General features: G+C 43.0%; 1 protein-coding gene across 1 annotated transcript in view; it reads right to left on the bottom strand.

Moving 5' to 3' along the window:
* PRDM6 (PR/SET domain 6) overlaps positions 1-15450 on the bottom strand; it is a 102561-nt gene that overhangs the window by 16613 nt on the left and 70498 nt on the right. The window contains exons 5-6 of the mRNA XM_072728673.1: positions 14004-14128; positions 2959-3301 (exon numbers count right to left, since the gene is read on the bottom strand). Coding sequence (XP_072584774.1) covers positions 2959-3301; positions 14004-14128 — 468 coding nt within the window. The remainder of the gene's footprint in view (positions 1-2958; positions 3302-14003; positions 14129-15450) is intronic.

A 15450-nucleotide genomic window follows, 5' to 3' on the forward strand; every position in this document is an offset into this window, starting at 1 on the left:
GGTTCTAAGCTTGGTATAGGGCTGAATGGGTGCAAACTGCCAAAGACGAAAAGCCAGCTGATTTATGAAGTCAATAACTAAAGAAAATATGTACATTCGGCAGTTGTAATTCTCCATGTGGATAATAAGAGGCTTCAAGTTTCCTGACCATCAGAGAGAAATTTGATGCTCCAATATAGTTCTATACATTTCTCCTATTTAGCAAGTCACTTATGTGGTTAAGTATTATGGAAAGTATCTTTTACTTTCCAAACTTGCTGGCACAAAGACAGCACTCCAGGTTCTACAAGAGAAAAGACCTATTCCAGTCCTAGAGTCTAACAGCATATTAGGTATCTAGAGAGAAACAAGTGCATCAGAGTGAGTGGGTATCTTCCACTATTTGCCCCTTGCCTCCAATAATCAATCTGGAATATGATGGGGGTATTTCAAGCATCTCCTCCTCATTACTCAGAAACATTGTACTTTATTACTTTCCCTGTAAAGAGTCTAATTTTTTTGAAGTCATAAATGGTAAACTGAACTGATGCATGAAAGCTGGTGATCACCTCTCAAGAGGTCACCAACAAAGCACAGGGAAGGGAGAAGGAACCCACCTCTTGAGTAATCTGATCCCATTCTGGCTAGCTACCTAGGTAACCAGCACCCATCACTCTACCTTATCTGGGAAGGTTGGCCACACCACACCTGAGCATCTGAGTCAAATAAACCCATCAGAGCCTAACACAGGACGGAAATCTCATACCACTGGGATTTTTGCCAATAGTTCTAAATTAGCTTGGAATCAGCATCGACCCAACAGTCTCTCATAGGAATGTATTTTGTATATGTACATTTTGTCCATTTGTCAGACATTTTTTTTGACGGTCTACATAGATGTTTTGCAAATTATGACACTATTATTTTACGGGACAGACTTTGTAGGGAATCAAACCATAACACACATATGGTTTTCTAAGTGTACCTGGGTCAGACAAAATAGTCTTAGTATCAATTTACCGTAACATATTCTCATTGCTTTATGTGATACTCAGCATGAAGTCATATCATACTCAAAGCTAAGCTTTGCGTTCCAGTATCCAGAAACTCCCAACCATCATGTCATTTTACTTCGCATGTTCAATTACTATGAAAACAGTGCACCCATGCAAATAACAGATCCATACATCTGAATGCACTCAATTTAGAAAGCAATTTGATAATACAATTTAATATATCTTTTATACTTAAACTACTAAAATTCATTGTAAACTTTGAATAGATAGATCTTGAAGCCCTATGTATACTTGCAAGAGAGAGGAATTTTCTAAGAAAACTCCTTCAGAGTGAGGAAAACATTTTAGAAACTTTTGTATCACCTCTAAACCCAAAAGTACTATGATGTTTGGAGGTATGATATTTTCACCAGACTTTACTTTTACTTTTCACTTTTCCTATGGAAAATAAAAGATTGTAAAGACCCACATGCCATAACAGCCCTAATGCAACCATTTCAACACTAATTAATTACAACAATGCTTGATGCTAAGCAAGTGGTTTCTAGAAAGGCACAAATAAAAACATATGCACATATATATGTGTACATGTACACTAAAAGGGATTCTTTTTATTATTTTTTTAAAAAAGATTTTATTTATTTATTCATGAGAGCCACACACAGAGAGAAGCAGAGACACAGGCAGAGGGAGAAGCAGGCTCCCCGCAGGGAGCCAGACCTGGGACCCGATCCCAGGTCTCTAGGATCATGCCCCGGGCTGAAGGCAGCGCTAAACTGCTGAGCCACCTGGGCTGCCCTCTTTTTATTATTTTAGATGACTTCCACCCCCTCTCCAGCACACCTCCACTCTGTATCCCTGGCTGGGTTTTCTGCATGGCTGGGAGCAGACGGCTAGGTGTACAATATAAGGCAAAGAGAGCTTGAGTGGCTTAAGTTAATCAGTAGCCAAATTAAGAAAATAATTCAGAAGACTTTTTTTTCCTAAGTGTCCTATCTTCCTTCCGAAAATCCTCTTCCACTTTTCCATTCAAAGTGCGTTTTCAAGGCTATTCTTAGATATTTTGGGTTTAATCAAATCTTCATAGGACATGAAAGAGAAAACACAATCCTTTCTTATTGAATTATTTTGATTTTTGTCTTTTGCGCTCCCAGCTATCAAGACTGTCGAATAAACCAGTTTTGATTCATAAATAATAGTTCCATTATATCTACTGTGCCACTCGTCAGAGTACCTGAAATTTTAATTCACTTGTTCAGCTAAATTTCATCCTCAGTTCATGGCCATAAAATTCTTTATTGACAAACTTTCAAACCAACTTTGACTCTGAGGTATCTAGTCAACATTTTTCTTCTGTGTGGATATTAGTTTATTGAATAAGTGGCATCTGTTTTCCTCCACATCACTAGCAGAGTAGGTATTTCCTTTTGACAGCTTTGCAGGATTTATGGCTTTGCATGCTCTGAAGAAAAATAGTACTAAGCAAAAAATTCCAATTCATTACCTCTTAGTACTTAATTAAGTTCATACCCACGGCACACTGGAGGTGAACCCTGAAATGCCCGTGACAGCAAGCAGAGCAGCCAGCTATATTATCTTAGGAAGACAGAGAGGATTCTGATTATCCTGACCTCATTTTTCCATCTATGATATTCAGAAATGTGTTGTCTACTTTGCTCTCCTTTGGACCTGGACAGAACCACCTGGAAGGCAAGAGCAGAGTCCTCCTTGCAACCACTGTCATTCCCGTTCCCATAGCCTGTCTCAACGATAAAGTGGAGCAGTGGCCCCACCATTAATCTCTGTCCTTCCAGGACGCACACACCTCCCATCATAGGGCCTCCACTCCTCCCCCACTGCCCTGAGGAGAGGTGTGGCTGGAGGAGGTACCCAGAGCCTGGTGGAAGGCAAGCAGTGGGTCTCACTAAGCAGACACGTGGGGAGCAGGGAGAGTCGGGGTTACCTGTCGGGGTTCTGGGTGCACACGTGCATCTGTAAGAGGATCCGCTGCGTGAAAGTCTTAAAGCACTGCCCGCATTTCCAGAGATGCCAGTCACTGAACTCCGAGTGGAGCTGGCTTGTGGAAGTCGGGCTCGCAAGGACTCGCTGGTTTTTCACGTTGATCTGGTTAAATCCCGATTCCATAGGCCCCGACTTATCCAGGAGAGAGAAGTTCCTGCTGCAGGGGGTCTGCGGGAAAACCACAGAGCGCTGCTGGGCTGCTGGGGACAGTTTGTTGCTCTTGCTGAAAGGCTGCAGGGCATCCTGTCTGCACATGGCTTCCATGACCGTTGACGGGACATTTACTGGGAGAACAGTAATAGTATTAGAAGATCAGTTTTGTTAGCTTTTAAAATAAACACAACAACACACACTTAAGAAATCCCATATATCAACAAGGTTTAAAAATTTTTTCTGGACTCCAAATTAACATAGTAATAGCCTATTTGACTTGAGAGGGAAAGCACGACAGCCATAAATTACTCTCACTCAACGCCTGTTTATTTAGCAAATACTATATGCTCAGGATCGTTCACACATTGTCTTTGCCTCCCAGAGTTCACTTACGAGCTGAACCCCACTTATAAGGACTCCATAACGAGGCTCCACACTATGCCCTAAGTTTAGAGGGAGCTCAGAAGGGAAAATTCGCAAAAGAACAGGAGAGAATGGGTGGCTAGCCACAGAGGCTAACCCTGAGCAATGCTGAGAAGGCAGAGATCCAAGCTCTCAGGGTTTCAGGCCCTCCACAGGACCTTGCCAGCCCAGGAAATTCCAGAAAAACTGTCTAAAAGATGAAGGGAACAATGTGAAAGACACCTAGAGATGGAAGTCTGGCACCTTCTTGGTAGGATGGTGATGGAGACAGGCTGGCCAAGCAGGGCATGGGTTCTCAACACTGTGGAAATAAGGAGTGTAAGAGGGGGCAGGCCTCAGAGGCTCCTTAAAGTCCAAATAAGTAAAGAAAGGATGTCAGACCTAGGATGTAGACACAGAGTGTCTCTGTACAGAAACAGCAAGGGGAAAAAAAGCAAGAAAATGGCAAGAGAAATGTGTGGAGGGTAGGTCTGAGTCAGGTGTGATTTACAGGTGGGGTGCAGCCCCTTTGTGAGGGGCAAAAGAGTATATGGTGCTGGCAACTTGGGTTTTGGAATCAGGAAGACCAAGGTTCAAATCCTGATTCTACCTTTCATTAGCTTGGTGATCCTAGGCAAATCATAAAAATATATATATATATAGCTCGGTGCCTCAGTTTCTCCATCTGTAAAGTGAGGACAGTGGGAGTAACGATCTCCAAAGTAACAGCAGCATGGCTAAGTGGTTGACATAGCCTCTGTCTTAATTCTACTGTTTATATGGGCTTGGGGACTGCTGGCAAGTACAGAAGTTGAAATCTACAATTTTGTCCTTGGTGAATTGTAAAACGGTCACCCTAAGAATTGAGTGAGTCAATGCATAGATAGTAAGTAGAAATGCCATGGCTACCACTCCATAAATGTTGAGTCCTAGGAGCACTGGCTTCATCTGTAAATCCCCTGTGATAACACATAAATGAGCAAATGAAAGTATCTGTCACAGGGCCTCCTATCAACAAGGCAGCCATCACTCTTATTATAGAGAAGAGTCTAGAATGAAGGCAGATATGTTAACTGCAATGGTGGGGAAAGAACTAGAAGTAAGAAACATTTCCAAGGAAGGGAACCTAATATATGTGAAATAGTTTTCGTTTTTAAAGTCATTATAGTGTTAACAATCTATCTCATGCACTCACTGGTCAACCCACAGCTGTAGAAGTGATCAGAACTTAGTATGATTTAAAACTACCATTCTTGTTTTAGTAACTACTGTGTCAATAAAATGTATTTATTGGTTATTTCAGGGGTCAGAAGGACTAACAGTCATAGAGCAGGCAAGAGAAGAAAATTAGAGACCCCCAAATTTGAAGAAGTTGATGGGAAAAAAGACTGGTGATGAGAAGTAAATGATGGCCCTTGGCCACTGGTTCAAGTTCACACAGAAGGACACAAATGACCTGGGGGCTCTCATCCTTCCCTGCCACGGACCACCGCTGAGATGCCTATGCAGCCTGCAAGCTCAACTACAAAGAGCAAATGGTATTGGACCATGACCACCAGGAGGCTCTGTGCTTGAGTGGACAGGGAGATGCCATGAGTGGTGGAGACACAGAGGGAATGGTGTGTTGCCATTAGCGACTCCAACCCAGAGAGTGTTCTGCATAACCACAGCTATTACACAAATCTACCAAAAGGAACAGCTCTGTCTACAGGGCTCTGTCAGCATGGCCCATCCTGTCTTAGGATGGGAAAAGAAAGCAAGAGTCTCGCACACCTGGGAAGAGTTGAACATACATTATACTCACAGGGAATCAGAATCTCTTGATAGGACCTGGACATCTGCACTCTTAGAAGCTCCCCCAAATGCCTCTCATGGACAATCAGGTTCCAGAATCACTGATCTAAGTCAATCCTCTCTTACTACAAATAAAAAAATCTGAAGTCCCAGAAGGTCCAATACTGGAACTTGCCCAGGGTACACATGTGGTCAAGGACACAGCTGAGCTAGAAGCTTTAGCCTTTTAACTTCCAAGGCATTTTTTTCTCTGGCCATATTCCTATCTCATCACTGCTTACCAGCTGTACTTCAAAAATAAAAGGAAAATCTTATAGCTAATACCATATCTTATGGGTATAAACATATATAGCATATATATGCGATATATACATATATATACCTATACACATTTATGTGCATATCTTTATTTTATACACAAATATTTACACGGAATTTCGACTTCTGAGGCAACAATATATAATCCATATGAAATCTGTTGGCACATTCTAGGCTTCCAAAAAAAAATCATTGCACACAGAATGCTACTCTTTTTAAATAAGAATCAAAAGATTAAGAGGAATGTTTTACCATGGTTTAGCACTTTTTTAGTGAGAAATAACAGCAGCATTGTCACGGATCAGGGCAGAATCCGTTTTGTGTAGCCTGTTTAGAACTAATCCAGAAGAAACAAAGCACAGGGAAACCCACACATTTTCAGGCAATGCTAGGCTCTTGTGGGGTGTGAAATCCCAGACCAATGGAAAGACATAGTGAAAAGATCATCGAAAGGAGATGTCATCAACATGTCTGAGAGCAGGAGCACCAGCCAGAAGCTTCACTGTGGGAAGAGGACTATAACACCTTTGGGGGAAATTAACGCAAAGGAGACTTTAAGTATAGATGATAAATTCTGACTTCTCACTTCTCCTGAAAAATAACCTAATACATTAATTTTCAAAAACTGTTTAAGGTCCCGTCACCTTTATATGAATCATGAGAATTGGTGGGCAAACGAATTTAACTTTAATGCTCAATGTCAACATGGTAATAAAGAAAAATTTATACCAGTTTGTAAAATAATCTGGGATATATGGGATCTGGGGTAGTAATAATATTAGGCAATAACAGTGCAGACAGTTGGAATAAAATTATGCCCTGTCTCATTATTTCCTTCTCTCTGGGATACCTCAGAGCAAAGGTAATATGCTTTCAACACATAAGTAGCAACAATGACACTCTACTTTTGGTATGCTCCATTACTATAAGTATGACTCAATTCAATCCCACTAAGTTAAATGAGCAGGCAATGGAGAGAGAAGAAAAAGTTAAGGATAGGAAGAAAGAAGTATCACAAAAGCGACCATAATTGATTTCTATGCTGCCCTGCAGAGCTCCTGTGCACTTCCACAGGACTCTAAAGATGTACAAAGTATAGCTTTTTAAAGCAGGACTTATTCGACCCAGAACACTGTTCTTCCTAAATAGCCTCACTGGCTATAATAATCGAAAGTATTAACAAAACACAGCAAATGATCAGAAAGGGGACAGCCCATCCAGACAACTGCAAAAGGCCCAAAGATGACTGATGTGACCTAGAAGATGAAGTGGTTTCTACATGAAGACACAGGAGCTGGTAAAACCTCTTCCATCCACCAGACAAAGATGAAGGGGTAAAGGGCAAATTCTCAAAGCCATGGACTCATCAAATCCTGGAAAATTAAAACAGTGAGAGCGGCAAATGCAAAAGCCATAAAAGAACCTTCGGTCCCATTTGTTCAGTCCACAAATACTTAGGAAGCATGTCTACTCCATGCCTGACACCACTGGTACTGTGAGTTTGGGGGTGGGTTGGGAGTGGGGAGGGTGGGAACAAGCAAACCCCAGCCCCTGTCCTCATGCCACTTACACTCTAGTGAGATAGATAGCAAACAAATGTTCTTAAGAGTAAGTATTTACTTGGCTTTTTTCATCACATCTAAAATTCCATTCTTTACAATACACAGTTGCTACAAGTGTGATACGTGCTATGAGAGAGACGAAGTGGTGCCCAGCAAGCATAGATGCGGGATGGCTACAGTTAGGGGGTGAGGGGCAGATGTCCTAAGGCAGTGATCCTGAATGTGAGTCCTGTAGGGCACACAGGTAGTCAGACAGGTGGGAAGGGGGAAAAAGGCAATACAAGAAGATGAAACGTGGGCAGCTCTGCCATAGGTTGTGTGTGGATGCCAAGTTGGGACAGAGTTTGACAGAGGATGTAGGGTCCATAACAAACTAAACGGGGCCAGATCCAATGATGCCCGGGCTCTAATTCTGTATTAACACTATGTGAGCTATACAAAATACTTTCTGGAGACTCTATACAGCCCATGGGCTATCATATTAAAGAACTGGGGATTCTTTATAAGAGTAAGACAAACCAAAAAAAGGGATTTAAGTTAGGGTGTGAGGTTATGAGATTTATGCTTTAAACACATCATCATTATATACTGCTAAATGAAAAAGTGAGGTGCAGAGCAATGTATACAGTATGCTGCTGTCTGCAGAAAGGGGAGAGGGGCAGAGTGAGAGCCAGAGAAAGAGGGGGAGAACATGCTCGAATAGAGTAGGCAAAAAAAAAAAAAAAAGTCTAGAAGGAAACCTGGGAATCTATCAACTGACTTCTCAGCAGAATTATATGACCACAGTATCTTCTAGATTTTGATCTATGGAACCAAATTACCTATTAACAAAACATGCAAATGACCTGAAACAATACAATAAGCAAATGAAGATTTCAGTTTGGCTGCTGTGATGCCACCAAGGAAAATGTGACATGCAGGAGGAGACTACGGCAGTGATCCGTGCTTAAGCTGATGCTCATGTTGACCAAGGGGTGGCAGAAGAAGTAAAGAGAAGTGTACCTAAGAATACACAATCAACAGGGCTTTGTACCTGGATAGAAAGGTGATTTAGAGAGAGGGTCAGGGTTTCTAGAAAGAACAACTGGATGAATGGGGGTGAGCTACTAAACTGGGAGAGAGGCAGAATGGTTTCAGCTGTACATGCTGAGTCGGACACTCTGGGAAGATGCCAAAGGCAGAGGTGGAGCAGACAACTGGATAGGAGAATGGGGCTCAGTAGAGAGATCTGGATTGGAAATGCAAATCTAGGTCCCCTGGGACAAGACTCTGAAATGGAGATTTGCAGTCTTGTGTGCAGGAGATTTACTGAGGAGTGCTCCTGGGATTAACATTTCGTGGAGAGTGACACAGGAGGACCATGTCCATGGAGGAGACTGGCAGCTCCAGAGCTCGGGGAGATCCTTCACTGCTGTCCTGCTCTGGGACAAGATCAGCAGTCTTTGGCAGCCCCCACACCAACCAGTCACTGGACACGGGCTTTGCAGAAGAGGAGCACAAACAAGGGCAAAGTGGCTTTCTTAGGCAGAAGGTAACTCCTGGGGACAAACTGATCTGAAAGCTGGTAACCCCTTCTTCTCCCACAAACTGGGAGAATGAGTGCATCAAGCTGACAACATGGTTGTGATCTAGGTGGCACGCCCCAGCATCCCAAAGCACCCGAAGAGATCAGATCTTTCATGATAGTGGATTTCCCTATGTTTTCTGTCATTTCTTGCTATGGGTGCATTTTCAGTGGGCAGTGCCTGCTGTTGGGAGTCCTATGCTGATACAGAGGATCCCTATGGGGTGACTTCTCTTTGCTCCTGCTAGCACTCTACAGGTTTCTGTGGTTCTGAATCAATCTTTGTTTGTTGGCTCAAGGCTTCTAAACCTGGCAGGTAGTACGAAATCAAGCTCCACAACATCCCAGAGGCCGGGGCTTATTTTTAGAGAGCGGCACTTGGTTGTGCCCAGTGGCCTGAGATAGGCAGTTCCTTGGCTTACTGACCAGGTAGTATTTTTCTAGTCCACTGTCAGTGACAGAACAGTAACTTCCGGTGCCTGGTCTTATGTGAGGAGTCCAATTCCAGCTTCCTACGGTACACACGGGGCCTGGAACCTTTACTCCCCTCAACTGCATTAGTACTTGGCCCAATCCCCCTGTCTCAGGCTCACTGCCATGGTCATGTCACCTGGCTCCTGTGTTGTGTGTGGTTTGCAGCTGCATGCTTGTGTGCCTTCTTCTAGATGTGAGGACAGGGCCTGAGTTTCTATGGCTTGTAACAGGGCTCAGCGCACAGCCGGTCCTGCTGGACCCAGCTCTACTGCAAGCCTCTCCTTCCTGGAGGTAGGGCGTGAGCCTGGGCCTAGCTCTTTTAGCTCCTCCCTGTTGGTAGGGAGCAAGGGTGAGGGGCTCTATGCAGAAGTGCCCCTTTTTGTTCTCTGCTCTGGAGGATCAAGAGGAAGAGGCAGAGGTTACGTCAGTGTGGGAACTGCCATGGGGCCACTGAGTTCCACATTCTGCCTACCTCAGCGTCACATGCCAAGACAGAGAGAGCCGCAGGAAGACTTGTTGAACATTTATTCCCCGTTTTTTTTCTTTTTAATTTCCTCTGAAAGGAATATGAACACACGATGCTCTTTACACTCCGCAGGAGCTAATCCCCCACTGGAAGCTTCGGGGAGCCTCATTCCTCCTCACGGATGCAATCTGTCGACACCGGCTTTCCTCCGGGATCTCCTGAAAGGCCCACGGTGGATGGAGCAGCTCTCTCCCTGGGGCTCTATTACATTTGTAAGCCCAGTTTCTTAAAAAAGAAAATAACAGAGGAATTGCTTCCAGAGCCCAAATGCCTGTGTGAAAGGCAGCCTTCGCCTTGAGGCTCGGCGGCTTTCAGTGGCTTGTCTGGGCCCCGGAGTGTGCCCACCACTCGAGGGGCGCCGCCGGAGGGGGGATGGTCACTCAAGCCTCGACCTACCACACACGCTCAGGAGGAAATGTGTGCTTTCGCCGTTGAAAGAACAATGGGAGAAAAATGAGATTTTAATAAATGCAAGCGCTTAATTAGTGTTATTCGCTCAATGAAATCGTATTTCCCTTGAATGTTGTCTTGGGCCACATATCCGTGTCATCAGCAAAAGGAAAACCAGGCTGAAATGTTTAATTCCTCCAAATCATAGGATGAGATTCTTGACATACATCCAGTGGGCATTTATTATTAATTGGTGCATGTGTAGCACTATGAGCGGGCTCTGTGGAAGCATTTTTGTCAAATACGTCTCTGGTATCAAGAAGCTTCTTTTTTAAGGTACCTCATTTATTTTGTAGCCAGTTCAGTGGGATAAAAATTTTCTCGGAATTGCTAATCTGGTTGAGAAGATTTAAATTACTCAGGGCTATGGAAGGGACCTGTTAAATTATCTGCCCTACCCTTTCACACATTTGTGCTTTTAAATCACACAGAGTATTTTCTCTGCACAGAATAAGGGACCCTCATTATAAAACATTTCCAGCTCTCTCAGTGAATCATGTGGAATGAGAATCCATCTTAGAGTTCAAGTCATATATCTCCCGTACGCTATCTGATGAAGCATTCTGCTGGTTCCTTGGGTGGCCAATCACATGACAGATATATGACTTTGAGACGGGAATGGAAATAAAATTCCTATAATACCCTTAGGGGGAAGGGGGGATTGTCACTGTGGAGCATTTTGGTCAGTGGCTTAATTTTTTTTTAAACTTCTCCCTCCACCCTCACTTTGAGCTTGGAACTCAATGCAAAAGAGCTGCTCCACAATACTTTACGCTGCTAACTATTTTCAAATTTTCTCCCAAGGGTTTCAGGTGCTAAATGATATAACATATGCCCTGGGAGAGTTAATGGAATACTCTAACAAGCAACCTCAAGAGTGCTTTACACAGTCAGATTCTAGGAGAGAGAGGGATTGAAAAGCAAAGCATCTGGTGCTTCCAGAAACTACCCTTTTGATGACACGTCGGCACTGAATCTAAAAACCAGATGGTACGCTCTCAGACACCTATTGTCAGGTGGCTGTGAATGGCACACAAGACCCCAAAATCCTCCAGCCCAATCCTTAAATCTGTCTCATCCATATAACAACATCATGAGGTGGAAGCAATGGTGTAAATGTATGACTTCCACCTCAGAGATCACATCAAGGGTTTGAAATGCATTCCCTAAGAAGTCATTACACGGTGGTTTCCATTTCTGACTCATAACTCAGTAAATGGCCATTCCATCCTTCCAGCTCCTCAGACCAGAGATCTAGAGTTATCCTTGATTCCTTTTTCTCTCACTCAACACCCAAGGTGTCAGCAAATGCTGTTGACTTTACTTTCGAAATGCATCCAGAATCCAACCACTTCTCACCACCTCCACCATGTCTATACTGGCTCAAACTACCATTATCTCTCCCTTGGATTCCTGCAAGATCCTGGGACTGGATTCTCTGCTCTACCCTTAGCCCCTACTGTCTGGTCTCCACTCAGTGGCCAGAGTAATCCTCTTACAAAGGCAGCCAGAACATATCACTCTTCTTCTCAAAATTCAGCTGTAGCACCCTTTGCGTGGCCCACACAGAGGAAAAGCCAGGCTCCTGACAGGGGCCTCCTGGGCCCCACGAGGTCCTTGCTCATGCCCTATCTGACATCTAACTTGTCCTTGCTTGTGCTCTACCTAACTTCTCCTCACCTCACTCACTCCAAAACACCCATGCTAAACTCCATGATACTCTTCCAACAGGCCAGGAACATCCCATCATAGGGCCGTTACACTTTTCATCACGTCACCTGGAACACCCTTCTCCCAACTAACAAATGTGGAAATGTGGCTGCTCCTTCCCCTCCTCAAATCTCATCCCAAAGGCCACGGTCCCAGTGGGGCCCACCCTGATCACTCTCAAAAACTGCAACTCCCAACTCCTGGCATGCGTCATCCCTTCTCTGCTTCCATCTCTCTACAAAACGTACCACCTAACAAACCATTTATTTACTCCTTTCTTTCTTTATTTATTAATATGTCTCCCTCCACTAGAACATAAGCTCCACAAGGGCCGAAATTCTCATCTGCTTTTTTGGCTCTGTATATGTAGCACCTACAAAGACACTGGCCCCCTGAAGGTGTTCAATAAATATGTGAGCAATGAATGAATAAATCCTTGGACTATGTGCTAGGTACATCAGAACTCTAGGCTTTGATAGGCTTATTCTCAGATATTTCTGGACACATATACCACAACAACGTCTTCAGAGTCTGTAGTGGGTTTCGTTAATGGAGGAAACAGAGGACTATACAGTATTTCAGAAATGCTGTTGGGTCGATTCTACATTCCAGAAGGTGAGGGTACATCAAAGATTCAGGAGACAGGCCTATTTCAGCAGGTCAGGGGGTCGGGTAGTAGAGTCCTTCTGTATAGGGACTTTGGTCTAGTTTTAGTAGAACAAGGGCGTGGAGCCATTGTGGGAAGACAGCATGTACTGGTGTCCTGTCCATATCTGCTTCTAACGGCAACCGCACACTCATGTCCAACACTGAGATTTTCTCCTATGAAAACAGACACTTCCTCAAACATGAGTATGACTGCAGAAAAGAACTTTCCAGTTGAAACTTGGGAAGCAAGAGGAATGTACTATACGTCCAAAGATTCATTTTTTGATTTGAGATTGGTTTGGGGTTAGGGTAAAGTAGAAAGGGAAAGTTGACAGTAACATGTTTTTTGAGGATTCTAATTTTTTGCAAGGAAAATAAAGACAATGTGGAAAAGAAATGTCTGATCAGAATTTTCCTCAGTAGTAACATGAATATTTTTTAGTGGAGTTTGGGGCGGGGGGCAGGGGAGAAAGTAAGCAGAAAAGGAAAAATAAAACTTCTTTTTCAAAATGAAATTTCTTCAACAGATTTGTTCTCTCTGGGTCTTTTCCTGTTACATAATCTCAAATTATTAGCTCATCGCAATTATCCGTTGCCAGTTGAGTGCCAAGGCAAAAATGACATCACTGAAACACAGCAGAATGCCTTAATTCTGTTCCAAATCCTGGAAACCACCTTACAATATTTTCCAAAGAACTGATAAAACATAAATAAAAGTTTTGAGCAAAAAATGACTTCAAGTTAGGATTTGCCTAGACATCAGATGATTTTTTGAGAGATAGTGATTGCCACGGTCATAAAGATAGAAGAAAGTCACATGGTTTATTTTAGACTAAGAAACTTAGACAAGTTCCTCAGTCATAGGTCTACGAGTGTTGCTGTTTCTCATCCCGATGACTACTTAGGAGGAGGCACACCCAATTAACCAGAGGGCTTTTACTCCTAATTCCATAGCACTGTTTTCTCATTATTTCATTTTTGCATATAATGTGCCTCTGGCGAGACCATACATCCCTTCAGAGCAGGAGCTGTACCTTGTGCGGCTCTAGTAACCCCATAAGGCGGCAAGCACAGAACCAGACACATAGTAGGTGCTTGATAAATACCAGCTGCCTTCACATCGCTACCACCGATCATTTAGAAGTCTGACAACGGTTTTGAAATCGTAAACAGGTGAAGAAAGGACTGGCCTGTGTAAGTCGAGATGCCCTGTGAAAAAGCAAAGCACAACAGAGGGGAAAAGAAATCGAGGGAACAGACTCGTGCACATTTGCATCACGCATCAGAGCGAATCATATTTCAGGAGTCTCAAGCAACACTCTTAAAACGTTAGCTTTCAAAGAGGTATTTTGAGAGGTGAATGCAGAGCTAAAATAAATTCTTACAGTTTTCATCCTGGGCAATGCATTGTAAGGGGATCCCAAAGAAAGACGTATAGCTGTCATTGTACCACACCAGAAGCTCGGTACCCCTGGGGATATCTATACAGGCTCGGTAGAATATATTCGACCTATTCAAAACAAAAGAAAACCCAGCTTAGTAAGAGGTACATTGTTATTGCCCCGAAAAACTTGTGCCCAGCTCCATCTACACAGTTTGTAATAAAATCTGCACCACCACCCCTTATCATTCCCAGCAACCAATTAGAGCCTGTATCCCAGAGTGATAAACACCTTCCAGTTTATGTCTACAGTGTCCCTCCACAGAACATCGTGGCTGGAGAGACAGATATGGGGCCCAGGAGATAGCAGAAAGCCAGGGCTCATTAAAAAAAAAAAAATTCCATCTTACACTAATGAGAAAATTCTGTCTCTTGGCAAATTGCAGACACCGGTGCCTCACCCTCATATATAAATTAATGTTATTGATTTCTTATTTGAAGGAAAAGCATTACACGTATTCCTGCGACTTGGCACTGGCAGTCCCCAAATTTGCAGTAAAATCAAGCTGCTTTGTGACAGAAGGATGGAGGGAAGTAAAAAAAAAAATCTCCCCCCATTGCCTGTCTTCTAAAGTTTGACACAAGAGAAGAGAAAACCCCTCTTACGGGGAACAAATGGAAATTCAATAAATACAAGGGGAGCACTTTACTCTGGCTGAAAGATTACCCTCTGAAATGATAGAGTGAACGCACCAAGAAATAAACATTTTTTATAACAGCTTTGGTACTATAAAGAAAAACCTACAGATTAAAAAAAAAAAAATGAGACCGTGACCGGCTTCCTCAATGAGGAATTGCTACAAATATTAGCCTCAAGTTCAAGATAAAAGTGTTTAGGGTTGGTGGGCCTTAAATTTAGCCTTTCTGCAAGGAATTGGCTGTAGTGGGGCAATTTGTTCCTTGTATAACACTGCAGACATAAGGTGAATCCTTCACCACATTTTTCATGGCAGTGAGATATGCACTTGTCAACATATTTTGTCACCACAAAGTGGCTCTTGGCAATAGGATCATAAAGATCAATAAAAAAGTGCAGATTCTCAATATTTTACTTGCAGCTGCAAAAATTTCATTTATCTTGTTATTTTCCTTACTTGCTGCCATTCTGTCTCACGAGGGCACTGCTAGCTAAGCAGAATGTTTTTCCCAACATTCTATGAATATCTGACAAAAACTCCAGCCAGTTGTCCAGACCTCACTACCCTCCTCCCTGCGCAACTCCAAGAGCTGTGCATTTTATTAATTCTTTCCACTGCTACATAAAAAAAAAAAAAAATCAAAATTGGAGCTGAGCTATAAATCACTGGCATCTCCTAACTTGAGAAAAATTGAGTCGACTTTGGACTTCACCCTTGTAACATTTCATCTCTCCGTTTGGCTTCCCTTAATAT

This window comes from Vulpes vulpes, chromosome 12, assembly GCF_048418805.1.
Source record: "Vulpes vulpes isolate BD-2025 chromosome 12, VulVul3, whole genome shotgun sequence".
Taxonomy (NCBI): Eukaryota; Metazoa; Chordata; class Mammalia; order Carnivora; family Canidae; genus Vulpes; species Vulpes vulpes.